Here is an 18179-nt window from a genome sequence, read left to right as displayed (position 1 = left end):
GACTGATCAATCTGCGCCACTACGTGGGAGTCACCAGATCCCAGTTTGAGTGGTCAACTTAAATGAGCAAAGGTCCCTGCTCTGCTCTCTCCAGTGTCAGGTTCACTCTGCAGTCAGCATCGTCACGGGAATCTTACCCGACTCCTGATCACATATTGAACCAAAGCCCCATTAAAGGCTGACAACTGCCGGAGGGAGGGGGGGGTGGGGGGGGGGGGTCATTAGCCTGCTGTTTGGTGACCACTTGTCCACATGAACTTTTACAAAAATACACCTGTTGATGACAAGGTCGTTGGCTGAGGATGTCTCGGTTGCTCCTGGTGCTGCCTATTCTGTGCTGTGCTGTAGTGTGCTGTGCCGTACTGTGCCGTGCCGCGCATGGCGCTCTGTGCTGTGCTCTCTGCGGCGCCTGCCTCACCCTGCTGGTCTCTCTGCACTAGCAGTTGCTGCTGTTCCTGAACTCGCCGTTCTCGGTGATCTGCAGTTTGGTGGGGTTGGTGGGCGAGATGCCGTTGCGGCTCTGCATGCTGTACCTCTCCTTCAGCTGTGTCAGGGCGCTCATCAGCCGTGCATTCGCAGCGTCCAGCGAGGAGATGCGCTTCTCCTGTTGGGAACAACATCCTGAATGGTTCGGGGGCCACAGATATATCCCATCAACAATAATAATCCTTGCATTCGATAAAGCAGCTTATCACGACTTCGAGACGTCTCAAAACGCTTCACAGGATATGCTGTAAAGTGAATTGACTGTAATATTTTGTGGACGAAACGCGGCAGCTAATTGCGCACAGCAGCGTCCCCACAAACAGTCGTGGATTGGGTGACCAAATTATTTATTTATTTATTTTGAAGGGATTATTACCCCCGGAAAAACGAACTGCCAATCGAGGCGTAAGGAAAGTTGCCCAACATTTCGCCCTGACCGGGAATCAAACCCAGGTGCTCTTGCTTGCAAGGCGAGTGCTCTAACCCCTGTGCTACAGGGCTCCACAAATATATCCCAGGAGCTCAGGTTTTAAGATTAATGGAATTCTTAAATCTTAAATACACGTGGGACTTCAACTTGTTCATTCAGTGTGTGGCAGCTAATTGTGCACAAGAGGGAGATCATTTCAAAATCCATTAACTGAAACAATAATCAGGCTGTATTTTACTAACCCGCAGATATAACTCATCAACTCACTCTGGTTTGAGGGATCCAGAACAATGGGACGGAGTCTTAAATTTAGAGATCAGAAAACATTTGCTCGCCAGAGAGATGGCGGTGGAATGTGGAGCACACTGCTCGAGAAGGCCAAAGACGCAGGATTAATTGGGGTGTTTAAAAGTTAAATTCGGGAACTCAAGATATTAAGGGTTGTGTGGAAAAGGTGGGGGAATAAGATTAAAAGATAGGATTACATATTTGCCGTGATTCAAGAAACAGGCAGAAAAGGCTCGATGGTGTGAATGGCCTTCTGTTCCTACGCCTCAAGGTTTGGTGTGTGTATGCGAGTGTGAGGAGGAGTGAGGGCTTCTTCATTGTAAACAAATGCCACGGTGTACAGAGTGAAACAGAGTGTCGCTGACCTGGGCTTCAATGATCTTCTGCTTGGAGTCCACGGCTGCCTGCATCTCAGCGTGATCTTTCTTCAATTCGTCCTCAACAGCCATTAATCTAGAAGGAGAAAAGTGACAGCTTCAGCTCACGCATGTTGCTCATGTAACAGAGTCTGAAACCCAGCCAACCCTGGGGAGAACACACTGCTGAGCTACAGGTCACTGGAGCGTCTGCCTGGAATACGAGTTCAAGTTCTAGCGTGGGGTGGAACTTTCTGACCCAGGAGCTACTGTGCCTCTGAAACTCTCTGCCTCTACCCATTTCACCCCCCCACCTCCTATCTGTCTTTAAGTCCAGGCTTAGCAACCCTTGGAGAGAGGAAAATTAGTTAATGTTTCAGGTCAATGACCTTTCATCAGAACAGTTCTGACGAAAGGTCATCGACTTGAAACGTTAACTCATTTCCCTCGCTCCATAGATGCTGCCTGACTACTGCGTGTTCCCAGCGACTTCTGTTTTTATTTCAATTTCCAGCCTCTTCAACCGTGCCTACGGTCAGTTGCCCCCTCCCTTGCTCAGCCACCTTTGTGGAGGGCCCCGAGATGTTATCGTACGTGAAGTGTGCTCTGTAAATGCATGTTGTTAACAAGGTCTCCGGCTCACCTCTGCTCTGTATTTACAGTAGCCCATCGGGTTGACTGCTTACCTGCTGATGATGCCCTTCATCTGCATGTCCTTGTCCTCCTGCTGTCTGCGGAGACGTTCCTCACCCTCCTCCAGCCGCGCCTGGTACTCCAGCATCATCTTTTGGGCCTGCTCCTCCTGGTTCTTCAGGTGGATCTCATACTCCTCCAGCTTCCTGTTGGAGGCTCTCAGCTTGTCCTGGAGCATCACGATCTCCTGCTGGTACTGGCGACCGAGCGACAGAAACAGACTTAACATAGAAAGCACATGGCGCCCACCACATATACAGTCAACTCAGTTTACAGTCAAGTCCTGTAGCTCAGTGGTTAGAGCACCCCCGCAAGCGAGAGGACCTGGGTTCCATTCCCGGGCAGGGCGAAATGTTGGGCAAGTTTCCTTACTCCACACGCCTGTGTTTACCCAGCAGTAAGTAGGAACCTGGTTGTTAGGCGATTGGGAGATTGCTTTTCCGGGGTTAATAATCCCTTCAACATAAATAAATAGAATAATAATTTGGTCACTCAATCCACGTTTGTTTGTGGGACGCTGCTGAGCACGATTGGCTGCCGCCTTTCGCCCACAAAATATACAGTCACTACACTTTACAGTATATTCTGTGAAGCACTTTGAGACACAGTGATAAGGTGCTTTATCAAATGCAAGGATTATTATTATTATGATTAATACATTTCTAAATCAGACCATTGCCCACAAAATACAATTTGGCCGGTGGAAACTGGATGCACATTGACTAAGAACACAATCCAGGGTGAGCTTCTTACGAGTCAATGAGAATTGTTATGAGATCCTTAAGATCGTTAAGAAATACTGCAAATTAGACCCCCGTATGTTTAATTTACTCTTTCTTCATTCGCCATTCACTGAGCACAGCGGTGTGCAGCTCAGCGCCTACTGTGGCGCGGTGGCCATTACACACACAGCAAACAACTGAAGCAGCTTCCTTCCCAGAGAGCAGTAGTTAATATCAAATTCTATTCTATTAAATATTGATGGGTTGCGGCCTGTGGAATATGGGCGTGAGCTTCATTTGCAATGTGGAGAATTAGTTCCTCATCAAATCCTTAAGCCCAGAATCAAAGGATGAAAAAGACTAATATTTATTAATACTGAATTGACTTTACTCCCTACGCATGCACAGGGGAGGCTGGAATCTGCAATTCTCTGCCACAAACTGTTGCTGAGGCTCACATCATGGATTTTTCCACAAGGGAATGTTTTGATTTTTGTTAATTCCCGGGCGGGCGGTACAAAACCTTAGGCAAATTGCTTACTCCACAAGCCTCTGTTTCACCTTCCTAGCAGTAAGTAGGAAACCTGGTTGTTAGTTAATTGCCAGATCGCTTTCCGGAGGTAATAATTCATCAAGAAAAAATGTGGTCATTCAATTCACGAGTGTTTGTAGGACACTGCTGTGTGCAATTGGCTGCTACGTTTCGATCCACAAAATACACAATCAATCCACTTTTCAATATAATAATAATCCTTGCATTTGATATAGCGCTTTTCACGTCTTCGAGATGTCTCAAAGCGCTTCACAGAATATGCTGTAAAGTGAATTGACTGTATATTTGTGGACGAAACCATTTATTATTCTATTATATATTTTATATTATATAGATTATATATGCTATTATATATGATATATTCTGTGAAGCGCTTTGAGACGTCTCAACATGACAAGGGGCGATATCAAATGCAAGGATTATTATTAAATTAGATCCCGATGCAGGAGGTGAAGGGCAATTGTAGGACACACCAGGAAATACTTCTTTACACAGAAGGTAAAATCAACAGCTAGGCAGAGTAACAGGAACGGGAGTTGAAGATGGAACGCTGGATGTATTTAAGAAACAGCTTGATGCTGTGATGGCAAAATGCTAATGGGGGAATTTGGAAGGTCGGAAGCCAATAGACTGAAAACCCGCCTTAATCAGAGCCTCTGGTGATTGTAATGGGGCGCGATACAGGATTACTAATCCTGCAAGGAACAGCAATTCTGGGTTAGATGCTTTCATTGGTCACACTCCAAGCTCTTCATTACACTTATATTACAATGAGCTTCCAGTTCCTGCTAAAGTAAATGGCTTGATTTTGACTTGCTTTGGGGATAACTTCAGCTGACTGTATCAAGCAGGTTTAATGACCCTGCAGGATGGCTCTCTCAGTGTTAATAATGGCTATAGTAATGATTACAAAATGCATCAGTTCCCCCTCTGGGCAAACAGACTGTGCTTTAATTATGGTCACTGCTCAAAAACAAGCTGGTGGGTGCAAACGGATTTAGTTCCTCAATCTGCCACTTGATCAGATGTCGCTGATGCAAGCTTTTTTTCACAAAATATTTAGCTTATGATGAGTAAAATTAAATTTCTGAAGGAGAGGCAAAAATACTCATCAGAGAATTCTTTCACATCTTTTTTTCTCTCTCTCCAAAAACGAAAAAACTGCAGTTTCAATTTGGGAGGAATCTCTTATGTGCGAGATGTTGCAGCCTGTCTTTGAGACCACAGAATGGAAACAGTTTACAGCATAGACAACAGGCTACTCAACCCATTGAGTCTGCACTGAATCATATGCTAATGTAATCCCACTCTCCCTGTAACCTTCAATATTCCTCCTCTTAAGCATCTACCTAATAGCCTTTCAAAAGAATTTATGGTGTGTACTTCGGAAAAGGGCTGAAGGGTATTTCTGGGCTAATGTTTTTCTCTCCCTCTTGTACACACACTGCCTGATTATTTTCGATCTGAACCCTGAAACGTTCCACGTGTTGAACACTGCAGGCTTGTCTGTGGTTGGATATTGAGCACTGAGCGGTTGGTGAGAGATAGTTCATGCAATGTCACCTACATCCCCGGTGGGTTTCTAAACCAACAGCAACGGTCTTGAGACAATAAACATCACTGAAGCAATTTCATTCCACACAGGACAGTCAAACCCCATCATAACAAATTCTTGGTGATTGTGAACTTCATTCGAAGAGACTGACTTTCTCGAATAATAATAATCCTTGCATTTGATATAGCATCTTATCATGTCTTCGAGATGTCTCAAAGCGCTTCACAGAATACACTGTAAAGTGAATTGACTGTGTATTTGGTGGGCGAAACACAGTAGCCAACTGCTCACAGTAGTGTCCCACAAACAGTCATGGATTGAGTGATCAAATTATTATTAATTTTTGACCAATGACTCAAGGTGATGGCAGTAGAATTTGAGGAACAAGCTATTGAACAGATAAGAGGTTCTGATAATCCATGGTACTTCAATGCTTGATGTACTGTGGGAACATTCCTGATTACAAAGTCTGCTTCATGCTGGGACTGGAAGCCATGTGATTAGTTTATCAAGCTATGTCCACAATGTGATCTCTATGTTAACTGTGTATAGGGAACAAACTTACTCACATGCCATTTGCTAACGGCAGATTAGCTGCCACATTTGCCAAAATTAAGTACTGTAACCCACTGTATGCCTGAACTCTAATATTTGGGTGATTGGATTGAGTGTAACAGCTTCACGAGGACATGTCAGATTGTTAGTTTGAATTTTCACCATCAGTACCTGGGTAGACACAAACAAGCTGGTAAGAATGCAATCGTTGCCAAGTCCTAATAAATCTTTGTAAAAGGGTGTTTTGTGGCAAAATGGCCACAAATACAGTCAATCCACTTTGCAGTAAATTTATGAAGCGATTTGAGACGTCTCAATGACGTGATAGGGTGCTATATTAAAAGCAAGGATTATTTTTATTATTATTAAAATTCAATCCACCCATTCAGGACAAATCATAATCAGACCACACTCAAGAGTGGGAAAATCACATTCAACACCAGATCAAAATAACTTCTCTTTGAACTCTGGAGGTGAATATTTGCTGGCTGCTCAAAGATAGGACCTAATTAAATGTCACATTCTGCAATCTAAGATAATCATTTTTGGGGGATATTAACAGTAGGATTTCACTTCAGTCCCCTACCTGCAACCAAATTGCGTAAAAATAATTCCACTAATTAAGAGAGTGGGCGGCTTGCAATTTCGGTGGCTCCTGTGCAAAACTAGTCATTTTCTGTCTGTGGAATTTTTCCAATGTTCAGGTTAAAAAAAAAACAAGCTTGGTTAGTGCCACACTGAGCAGATAGATAGATGGTGGTTAACACAGCTGTCATCAGTACAGAACTCCTCACGAATAAACTCAGTCAACTTTGTCACATGGTGAAAGGATCAAGTGACTTGCCCAGTGTGAGCGTGTCCTGTGATACTGCGTCCTTTCCAAATGTCAGCCCAGGATTTACCAGTGAAGATCAGGCGCCTGAAATCCCTCACACCCTCAGTCTCAAGCCCTGTTTTGCCTTAAAATGAAAGCCAGGTATTTTGAAATCACCATAAGCACAGCAAGAGGTGAATTTATGACAAAATACAGTAATTTACTTCACAGTATATTCTGTGACGCGCTTTGAGACATCTTAAAAATGTGATAATACCCTATATCAAATGCAAGAATTATTATTATTATTGTTGTAACATTCGGCGGAATCCTAAGTTTTTTGGCACAATGTTAAGACTAACAGCTTGAAAAATTTCACAGCTCAGGTGTGGTCTGCGTACTGTGCTCACTACCCACTACTAGTCACTCAATCCACGACTGTTTGTGGGATGCTGCTGTGCGCAATTGGCTGCTGCATTTCGCCCACAAAATATACAGTCACTACACTTTACAGTATATCCAGTGAAACGCTTTGAGACGTCTCCGAGACGTGATAAGGCGCTGTATCAAATGCCGGAATTATTATCGTTACTATTATCCTAGTCACAGTGCGGTCGCTAAAGTGCGATGCTGGTGCAGGGTTGAGTGATCCTCCCGGTATATCATACACTGGGCCTCAGTGAGCGACCTGAACCTCATTTCTCAACCAGTAAATTGGAAAAGAAAAGGTACACCAATTTTCATTTCCCACATCATTTGTAAAGTACAATTAACTCAGTTACCTCCACTTTACATTAAATTGCTTCTGGTTATGTGTGCTTGCTGTCGACACGAGCTAAGTGTAGAGTTGGTCTATCTATGAATGTTTCAGTGGCTTTGCTGGAGCACAGATCTCACGCAGCAGCCAGCAGACATGCCAGCCACACGAGCTTCAGAGAGATGAGAGCCGCAGGCAACATCAGAGGGACACCATCACCATGGAAACAAGCCGGCTCATTTCACGGATCGGGTAAATACCCGACACAACCGGCTGGTAAGATATCAGCCAGCTAACAAGCAAACTCGCCCAATTTCATTCAGAACTGTGGGCAGCAATGATCATTAAGCTCCGCGTGCCTTGACCCTGGAACATCTTTGTGAATCCCACTACATAATAAAGCTTATGGGGAAGTATAAAGGTGCAGGCGGGCTGGGTCCAGTGATGGATCGGTTAGTAAAGCCACGGTCTGAAGTCAAACCAAGCCTTGTGTACCACAAAGATTCTAGAGATTCAAACAGGTGCTGAGGGCCCAGGAATTGGCCTCAGCAATAGGCCAGGTTCCCGCCCCCTTTTGAAACGTCCATACGTGTATGTGTTGGAGGGAAGAACTGAGCCTTTGAAGGATCATTCTGAAAGCATTCTATTTTGTTTGGACGTCCCAAGCGCTCTACTTAGTAACAGGTTGGGGCGCTGAGTTACTGTCACTCTGCACACCAGCATTTGGGTTAAACCAAGCTTAAGATGCATGGAACATTGGGCAGAGCAAGACCTTAGGCAAGTTTCCTTACATCAGACGCCTCTGTTTACCTCGCAGCAAGTAGGAACATAGTTGGCAGTCGGATTGCTTTCTGGGGGAAACAATCCCTCAAAAAAAAATTGGGGTCACTCAATCCATGACTGTTTGTGGGGCACTGCTGTGCGCAATTGGCGGATGTGTTTCACCCACAAAAAATAGTCACTCTATCCCCTTTACAATATATTCTGTGAAGCGCTTTGAGACGTCTCAACAATGTGATAAGGTGCTTTATCAAATACAAGAATTATTATTATTGTCGCAGCCCGATTCTGGGTACACGGCTGCAGGTTTACAGTCTGGTGTGCATCTCGCGAGCAGTTGGGGGAATCTCACCTGCTTGTGCACAGCACGCTGCTTCATCTCGGGGCTGTCTCCCTTGGAGGAAGACGAGGATTGCTGCCGCACCTTGGCTCCACTGCTCGGCCACTCAGAGGAGGCTGGGGCCATGCCCCCGCTGGAGGGCCTGGGATACTGCGGGGGGTTGATTAACATGGCGGGTGGCGTCCTACCTCTGGCTGCCGGCGGGGGCTGGTCTATTCGCCGCTGTGGCCCTACGCTGCTCTGTCTCGGCACCGAGGCCTGGGTCATTTTTTCCGTCAGCGAGAGCTGCCTCCGCGAGAATTCCCCGGAGCGCCGGGCAAAGTCCTCCATGCTGGTGTGGCCGTGGAGGGTGTGCTTGGCCAGGATCAGCTCCTCGGCGCTGCTGAGAGAGGTGGGGAGGTCCATCGCGGGCTCCGCTACTCCCCGGGGCGAGAGGGGGATGCCCGCAGCCATCTGATAGACCGGATTCTGGAAGGATAACGGTGCCAGGAGATGAGGCCGTGCTGGGGGCGTGCTGTCGGAGCTGGGAGTGCCCACTGTCTGTCCTGGCTTTCGGCAGAGTGTGGGAGCGGTGCTCTGTGGGGGGAGCGGTGCCCGTTGGGTCGGCCACATTATGGGGGGCACGGATACGCTGGATCCCTGGCTGTCGTTCATGGGGTCGCCCACGCTGGGGGCATTGGGCGAGCTGTCCAAACTGCGATTGTCCTGCAGGTCGACCATTGAAAGGCTTTTGCTGCCATTGGGCATTTGCGGGTCAGGCTCGTTGGTCTCAGAGTAGCTGGAACTGCGAGCGGGCGAGGACTGCACAGCTGAGGACCTTGTGACAAAAAATAACTCCTTGTTTTCTGGGGTAGGAGAGGGTAACCTCGTAAAGTCTAATAAACTGAAAGGGGGAAAAAAGCAAGATAGCAATTGGAATGATAACAGTAAAACAATCACATTTTACTCTGACTGAATCAGACGTTATGGTCTTACTATACTCCCTCTACGATACGTTTGTCAAGTGCTTTCTAAACAGAGAAAATAAGCAAGAGAAGCCCAGCTTTAATCCAGCTTTTATCCTTCTATCCTGCCTTATAAGTAGCAAAAAACCCGCCATCCTCCTGGACACAATAAAATCTACAGAGAAATATTTGAAAAATGAAAATCTGAGAATGTGTGCAGAAATGGGGTTTGGGGGGGAAGGCAGGGGAGTGGATAATTCTTTCAGAAAGCTAGCACAAACACGATGGGCAAACAATTGGGCTTTCTATACCGTACAAGAGAAAGAGATTTAACTAATGCTTTTTGTTGGCCGTTTTGGCCTCTTTTTCTCTCTCTCCTGATGTTCCTGCTTCTCCCTTGCATGCCTACTGAGAGTTTTAAATGATTTGCAACAGCTCAAGGCGTTCACAAGACACGTTGCTGCCCTTTGAGGCTCGGTATCTCGCTGCGGGAAGCTGACTCGTAGATGGTTCTTAGCAAAACCAGTTTTGAAAGTAAAGCAGTCGGAAGAGAGGAAGTCACTTATTGCAGCCATTTAATTAAATGCTAACTCCGGCTGTCAGGAGAGTGGCCAAGACAATAAATAGATTGTGCGCTGATTAAGCACCGAAGCTGCAGGCTGAACTCCTTGTCAAGGACAGTCTAGGCAGGCATTGCTATTACACTATAGTTGGTACAATAAATAATAAACGAAGGAATAGCTATCCGAATGCTTTCCATACAATATTCCTCAAGCCCTTTCGAACTTAAGGAATCCGGGAGCTGATCCGGAAGAGAAATATCACTGGGAATGTCAAAACAAGTCCCGGCGTTTGGTGGGATCTCATTTTATATAACAAGTGATGGGATGGATTGGGATGAGACGAGGTCGTTGGGAGTAGACTGGAGGGAACTGTGAGCCCAGGGACTCTCAGAGCCTCTGGTGAAGAGAGCAACATGGTATGGAAAGAGTAACTCACAGGGGGAATGTTATGCCCAATTTATGCCATGTTCTTTCATCACCCTCCTATCCTCCCTGCCCTGCACCCTTCCTAATCCCAAACCCCAGCTCAGATCCAAATCCCTTACTGTTCAGCAGTGCCTTGGAACGTCCTCCCGACGTGAAAGCGCTTTACAAAATTAATTCTGAATTGTATTGTATCATGATTTGCGTCCAATGCAATCTAAATGCTTTTTTGTGCAATCTAGCCTCCTTTCTGCACGGTGAGCACTCTGGTGGGAAGCTTGACTGTGACTAAGAAATGTCACATTGAAGAGCTTGAGCTAAAGAGCGACAATGTTCACACTCACCCACTCAGGTCGTTGTCTATGACCATCTTCTGCAGCCCCGAGGAGAGGCTGCTGCTGGTGGCATTCGGAGTGGAAGTGCACGGATCAGAGATGGCTGACACCGAGACAGCCCCTGGGTTGGCGAGAGCCACATTGACATCTCTTAATATACGAGGCAAAGGTCCAAGCTTTGCTGCAGTAGCCTGAAGAAAATAAGTGTTGATTGTGACTGACCACACAGCTGGCTGATGTGCACAGATGTTTGTAGAGCAACGAGAGTTATGGAGCATGCAACAGATTGAAGATCACGAGGCTGGATTCAGAGCAGTGAATTTGCAGACTAATGGATAATGCATTAGATAAACAGCCATCCATCAGAAACACGTGAAAAACAATGCGTGGGAGAGGAGACACGGGGAAACAGCAAATCAACGCGGGGATCCAGAAATAAGAGTCTCACTCATTGGAATGAGTTTTTGTGAGAGGGCTACACTGCACCGGGGTCTTTCACACACACTGATCACTGGAGAATCTTATTACGTATCGCATCATAAACACACGAGTGTTGCTTTCAGCAATTACCATTTGACACCCCCTGGTCCTCACCACCTCATATCTTTCACCTCGTTTCAACAATGAACAATTTTCAATGAAATTTCAGTTTCTGAATTTACTTCACATTTGAAATGTTTCAATGGTTCAGTTTCGCTTCCCATTATTTTTACCTTTTGGCGTAAATCTGAATATTAACCTTGTATGTCATTCTCCGCTCAATGCCATTTTCTCCCCTCACAGTCCATGAAACCTGGTATCACTGTTATTCTTGGCTGCTTTCTGTCCCACAACATTCAACTTAATGGGAACAGAACCTCATTTGACAGCCCCCAAAACTATCCACCAGCTAAGACCATAAATTTCCCTCTGCTGTTTGAAATATCCCAATCCTCATTTAACTTTAATCCGTGGCAATTAAAATCACCCGGAATTATTACCTTATTTTCCCTGACGTACTCTTTGCTTATTCCAATAGTTTCTCATCTATCTTGTCTTTCTACTCGAGCGATCTGAAGCAATGCTCAACTCCCTTCACTTTGGCTGCTGCAAGTTTCCATCCAAATTAACTTGGACCTCCCGAGTGTATGGTTACAAATAGCCTTTTCCATTAACTCTCTTCCCTTATCAACAATGTTACTCTTTCCCACACCTTTCTAGGGCTCTGAACATTTGAAATGCTGTAAAAGCAGTTACAACCAGACTTTCTTTAGCCAATTCAATCTAGTCTTCTCTTCCAATTATCAGTCTCCAGATCAACAGAAGAGTGAGAGGAATAGTTCTACAATAGTGGCACTCAGGGTAAATAACGCTCATAATATGGATTCAGCTCAGCCCCAAGAGACCCCCTCAGACTTAGCAGATCATTTGATGGACACCTTTAATGAAATACATTATCACTGACTTAAAGAAGAATTTCCTTCAAAGCGAAATAATCTTGTCATCTTGATCAGTTTTATACATAAGGAATTATACCGAATTCTCCATTTAGCAATGTAGAAGTGAAAGGGAAAGAGCAGGGAATAGGAATAGAGTTCGAGAACTCCAGTGAAGAGCCAAAGAGAACCAACACAGACATGAATCTGAATGGCTTCCTTCTGGGATCTACCACCTAACAATGTAAACTGTACCTGATCCATTTGGGAAACCACTTCTGAAAGCAGTGAATGCAGGGTGGAGAGCTCTCGTCCCAGGTCAATGTAACCCTCAAAGCCTGCTGTATTGGATATGGTCTCTGGGTTGGATATCTCCAGTAGGAATCGCTGCATGTTGGTCCACTCGTGTTCAAGGAACTGATTCATGAAAGACATGTATTCCTCTTTGCTACCAAACCTGAAGGAGAACAGGATCAAAATCTTAATTGTTGGGTCTCAACATTAAGTATAACAACTTGCATCTAAAACACACCTTTCACATATGCAAATATCTCAAAGTACTCGAGTCTCCATCCTTTAATCAGAGAATTTCACATCCCACAAACTAACAGTCAATTGAGCAATAAAACACTTTTAACACCCAACAAGTCGTAGTCATTGGAGTAGCTTCACAACTATAAAGCAGCCTTGCGTAATACTTCACACACAAGCTGCTCTCACTCTTCAACTTTTACACGTGAAAATGTCTCAAAAGTACCTTGCAGTAATTACTGCCAAGTGCAGTAACATGGTTGCTACATTTTCACCATTATATGAAAGGGATAAACCGTTTAATCTGGTGAAGAGATGTGCTGGAACAAACCGAACACATGAGAAATGAGATGTTCCGCTTAATAGATGGATGAGCCCCTCCTGTTGCTACGTGCCTACCAGCCACAGTGCAAAAACTGGAACCAAAAAACTTACTTGGCAAAGTTTGCTAAGTTCTGGGTAACTTTGGCAATGAGGGTCAAAGTGCGAGCGGTGCGGTCGTCTGGGTATTCCTGCAGAAGGTTGAAGAGGGAGGGCGACATGACAGCCGGGCAGAGGAATCGCAGGAAGAGGGAAGCACTGATGAGCCTCTCGCTGATGTCAGGCCGGCCACGGTTACTGCATTCCTGCCTCCAGGATGCAAACACCTCCTTCAGCTCCCGCGGGAACACACTGTGGAACAATTTCTGCAAAGTTAGCAAGTTTGCCATATCTAACAACGTACAAATTTGCTAGATGAAAGAAGACTAAGGTCCATCCAGTTCGCTTTCCACCATCCTACTACCCACCTCGCAAGCGAGAGACCTGGGTTCGATTCCCGGCAGGGTGAAACCTTGGGCAAGTTTCACACGCCTGATAATAATCCCTCAAGAAAAAATATAATAATAATTTGGCCACTCGATCCATGACTGTTTGTGGGACGCTGCTGTGTGCATTTGGCTGGCGCTTTTTGTCCATAAAACATACAGTCAATCACTTTACAGTATATTCTGTGAAGCGCTTTGAGATGTCTAGAAGACGTGAAAAGCACTATATCAAATGCAAGGATTGTTTATTTATCCTGGCAGTTGCTTGACATGTCGTGTCCCAAACTGCATACTGTATCCCAAGATATTATTTCCTAACAGAAATCTATCTAATTTGTTCTTGAACAAATTGACATTTTCTGCTTCCACCGTCTCCCTAGGGAGCCTGTTCCATAAGTTTGCCATTCACGCACTAAAGTAGTGTTTCCGCAGATTTGTTCTGAATTTACCTCCCTTCAATCGCAGGCCGTGTCCTCTGGACATCTGAAGCAGAGGGGGTTAAACCATGTTTAAAACCGGCAGAACCACTACTCTAATCTGACAGGCAGCACCACAATGTCTGATGATTGCATTCTGCTGCAGTTTCAGGCACTTTTACATGAAACACACTTACCAAAAGCTGTCAATCATCAAAACACAACAAAGAATGAAGCTTTAAAAAAAGGCAAAACTGTCTTTGACTTATGATAATTCAATATGACAACAACTTGGATTTATAAAGCGCCCCTCGTGCAGGGTAGTGTCCCAGAGCACAATACCGTGAAAGAGTTTAAAAGGGTCAGCTTTTCCCATATCGAAAAAAGGGTCACAAAAAGGCGGTTCTTTTGTACGAACAGATGTTGTATTGTATCTCTGCTGGCTGAGGGCGTTAACCTGAGAGCTGCCGTGGGAAGTCTCGGTGACCTCCCAGCAGAGCTGAAGAGTTGGCAATGATGTGTGTCTCCACTGAGGAAACCAACTAGTTTTTAGAGAGATGCGCTTTACATCGTACACTGAACGTATCTGCTTTACTCTTTCTGTTGCAAAAGATGTGCTATACAAAGGGTGGCTGTGGATCTGAATTTGGGGCGATGCGGGGGCAGGGGTTGGGGTCAGATTGGAAAAATGAATGAGTTTCTCACAGAAGCTACAGCATTAGTTCATCTGTTCATCGTGCAAGGCATCTGAATTGGCACGAATCATGTTGGAGCCCTGCTCCTTACATCGTCTGCATGACAAGGTCATTAGAGCAGGAGAGGGACAGTGGGGGACGACGACGACCAATAATAAATTGGCCACTCAATCCACGACTGTTTGTGGGACGCTGCTATGCGCAATTGGCTGCTGCGTTTCGCCCACAAAATGTACAATTAATTCACTTTACGGTGTATTCTGAGAAGCACTTTGAGACGTCTCGAAGACGTGATAAGGCGTTACATCAAATGCAAGGATTATTATTATGATCCACCAAGTTTGGTTTCTTACAGGCAGGATTACCCCTAACCAGTGAGTCAGCAACAGGAAACAGATGGAAAGTATTTTAGCAGCATTTTGCTTAATCCCTGTAACTGCTGGTTATGCAAAATGAGGAATTTGCCAAAACACAACAAAGATTAAACAGAATAATTGATGTTCACGATTATAACAAAGATCTGCTAATCGGCATACAGGTTTCCAGTCTAAACAGCCCACATTTGTTGCTGAACCCCACAAGCCTTGGCTCTCGCCAACCTCGCCTTATACTTTCCGGAATTATGGTGCGTCTCTCCAGGGGGGGAGAGAGAGAGAGAGAGAGTGAGTATTCCACTCCAACAATCTATCTCTGGGATTTTCATGTGTAGGTGGGATGCATGGAATTCTGAGTTTGGTTTGGAGACTCTTAAGCACCAGTGATGGGTTTCCGCCTGTGTCAAAACAAAGCTCTCACAAGTACACATGACAATAAACGCAGAAGAGTTAGAGATGTCAATCTGCACAGAGACAGGAAACTAACTGACCAGTAAGAGTTAATGATCTTGCAAAATGCCAGTTCACAGCACATCTTCAGGTTGCTCTGGTGTTCCACTAGGTCCCCTGGTGAGCACTTGCTCGGATCCACCTCGCAATTCTCATCCGACTCGTAAAGAGCTTTGATGAATTCTCCTGTTGGAAGTGGAATTGAGAAATTACACACCAAATCCCACGGCTACATTTTTTGCAGATGTAACTTTGATCGTGAAGAAACCAAATCTACCTTTTCAAGCACTGTTACTTTCCGGAATTAGGTAAGCAGGATGTGTCCCTCCAGGCAGAGAGAGGAGAGAGAGAGAGCGCGCGCGAGAGAGAGAGAGAGAGAGAGAGAGAGAGAGAACACGCATTCCATTCTAACAACAACTTGCATTTATATCACGGCCTTCACTCTGGACGGCATCTCGGAGCGCTTAAAAAAACAAACCTCTCACGTTCCATGTGGAGGTGGGATACATGGAATTCTCAATTTGTTTTGGAAACTCTTAAGTATGGTGATGGGTTTCCGTCATGTGTCAGACACCCAGCTGATCAAAAAAAANCAATCAAGCCCTTCTCTAATCATGAATTGCATTATGTGTCCATACATCATGTGAAACTGGCAATTGGTTTTTACCGATGGGGAAAAGGCAACAAAATCTCTGTGCCTGCGTGCAAACATCCACACGAAAAGCAACGTTTCATTAACAAGTTTCAAAAGCATCAGTCGCCAAAGACAACTTACATTTATACCGGACCTTTCACATAAGATAAACATCTCAAAGGCACTTCACAAAGATTGATTAGAAGCGAAGTGATCGATGTTCTGCAGGCAAACGCGGCAGCAGCTCATCTGCGGCCACGACATCCCAGAAACAAAATAGATCAAAAAGTGAAACGAGCTTCTTACATTATTGATGTAAGTACTGTACTGTATACCCCGATCGTTTACCATTAAACCATTAGAGCAACAGATCCTTCTGCACGGAACTTCACTGCAAACGGTTCAAATCTAAGCCAGACTCGATGAGACGTGCATAACAACTCTTTAATATCTCCCCACTTGAGGTCAGCCAGTGAGGCTCCCTGGCTATAGGTCTCTAGCGCTGTTTGTGGGACATTGCTGTGCACAATTGGCTGCCATGTTTCATCCATAAATACACAGTCGATACACATTACAGTATATTCTGTGAAGCGTTTCGAGATGTCTCAACAAAGTGATACGTGCTATACTAAATGCAAGAATTATTATTATTATTTGGAAGCCGGTTCTTTTAAGAAAAACAGCTTCCAAATGAAGAATTGAGTTAAGATGTTTCCCCCCCCTGACTGTGTATCATCTTAAAGTTTAAGACTGGGTGGAATTTCAGGCCCAAGATTTTAAACCAAACAACATTATAGTTTCTCTCTGTTCTTCGAGCCAAGCCTCGAACAATATCTTCCCTGATACTCCCAAGAGACACAAAATGCAACAACACACAGAAGCAGCTCAGGCACGTACAACGTACATACAGTTGCCCCAAAGACTGAAGGCAGGACGAGGGGAAAAAACACAATGGAGCTACAAGTTTATTTCTTCTACTTTTGCCGCTCTCCATTAAGCACGTACCCAGTGCATCTTGTAGATATTTTTGGCCAACCAGTTTGAGATACTCCTCGATGGCTTTGGTTGCTAAAGTGTTCTCCCGGAAAATTAGGTGTTCGTTATCTCCACACCGGTCCACCTCTGACATCATCAGGTCAGTCAGGAAATCCTGTGAAGGAAAGCGAGGAAAGTCAGTGCTCAGCAGATTCCAGTACATGATAGCAACCTGTGGACATTGCATCATTACACGCATGTAGTTTCTCCTTCCCAAAGCCCGAGCTCACCTCCTCTCTCTCCAGTGAACTGATCGTACTAGCTTTAAGGATAAGGTCACAGGAGAGGTTCAGATGAACAAAGAACACTAGATTAAAAATGAACAGTAGAACCAGAGGACGCGGCCTGCGATTGATGGGGGGTAAATTCAGAACAAACCTGCGGAAACATTACTTCAGTGAGCGAGGAGTAAACATACGGAACAGGCTCCCTGGGGAGATAGACGGTGGAAGCAGAAAGAGTCGTTTGTTTCAAGAACAAGTTAGGTAGATTTATGCGACTGTCAGGATGGTGGAAGGTGAACTAGATGGACCTTGGTCTTCTTTCACCAGCAAATTCTTATGTTCTTAAAGTCCTTCAGTTGATTTGATCACATCCTTCCTAACATTGTTTTATATACAGTCTTAGCGTAAATGACTCCAATGTCCTGGGCTCAACCTGATGTTTCAGTTCCTCAAACACCTCCTCAGAATGAGGAATTTCACCTGCGGTTTTGCTGGAGCTGAATCTCTATCCCGACAAACAGAGCCTGGGGTGTCGAGCACACCAAACCTCTTCAGTAGATGAGGCATTTCATAGAGTGACTTACAGTGGCGAAAACTAGCAACCTCATCTATCTCCGTGTCAATCTGGTCTGCCTTGGTTTCATAAAGCAGCACATGGAGCAATGCAACCTGTCAAGGCTCCTCTCTAACACAAAGCAGTCTCTTCAGGCACTTGCGGGCTTTGAATCGAAGAAGGAAAAAAAACCCAGAGAAATTGCCAAGTGAAATCCTGAGGGACACTAAGCAGGGAAGTTGTAAACTGCTCGCTTCAGAGCACTGCTGTAGGGCTCAGAATCGAGCACGGCTAAAACTGTCAGCAGTGTTGGTTTCATGAGTTCCAGGCAGGAATACTAAAACAGAAGGCAGACCTGAGCAGATTACCTCTGTAGGCCTGTGGCCACTTAACAGCGAGCTAGCAGGGTTTGAGCTGAAAACAGGATGAGTGTTATGTGAGTCTTCAAATCA

At 45.0% G+C, this 18179-nt stretch overlaps 1 protein-coding gene across 4 annotated transcripts in view; it reads right to left on the bottom strand.

Annotated features, from left to right (window-relative positions):
* Positions 1-209: 209 nt before the first annotated feature.
* The window catches only part of LOC103184610 (disabled homolog 2-interacting protein), an 81115-nt gene continuing 63145 nt past the window's right edge, over positions 210-18179 (bottom strand). For all 4 annotated transcript variants that reach the window (XM_042337263.1, XM_007902724.2, XM_007902726.2 and 1 more), the window contains exons 5-13: positions 16921-17065; positions 15323-15467; positions 12976-13212; positions 12265-12466; positions 10604-10785; positions 8342-9212; positions 2247-2449; positions 1570-1657; positions 210-604 (exon numbers count right to left, since the gene is read on the bottom strand). In XM_042337263.1, coding sequence (XP_042193197.1) covers positions 437-604; positions 1570-1657; positions 2247-2449; positions 8342-9212; positions 10604-10785; positions 12265-12466; positions 12976-13212; positions 15323-15467; positions 16921-17065 — 2241 coding nt within the window. In that variant the 3' untranslated portion in view covers positions 210-436. The remainder of the gene's footprint in view (positions 605-1569; positions 1658-2246; positions 2450-8341; positions 9213-10603; positions 10786-12264; positions 12467-12975; positions 13213-15322; positions 15468-16920; positions 17066-18179) is intronic.

This window comes from Callorhinchus milii, unplaced genomic scaffold, assembly GCF_018977255.1.
Source record: "Callorhinchus milii isolate IMCB2004 unplaced genomic scaffold, IMCB_Cmil_1.0 Scaffold8, whole genome shotgun sequence".
NCBI lineage: Eukaryota > Metazoa > Chordata > Chondrichthyes > Chimaeriformes > Callorhinchidae > Callorhinchus > Callorhinchus milii.
The sequence above is the reverse complement of the archived record's forward strand: the minus strand, read 5'-3'. Positions and strand labels throughout refer to the sequence as shown.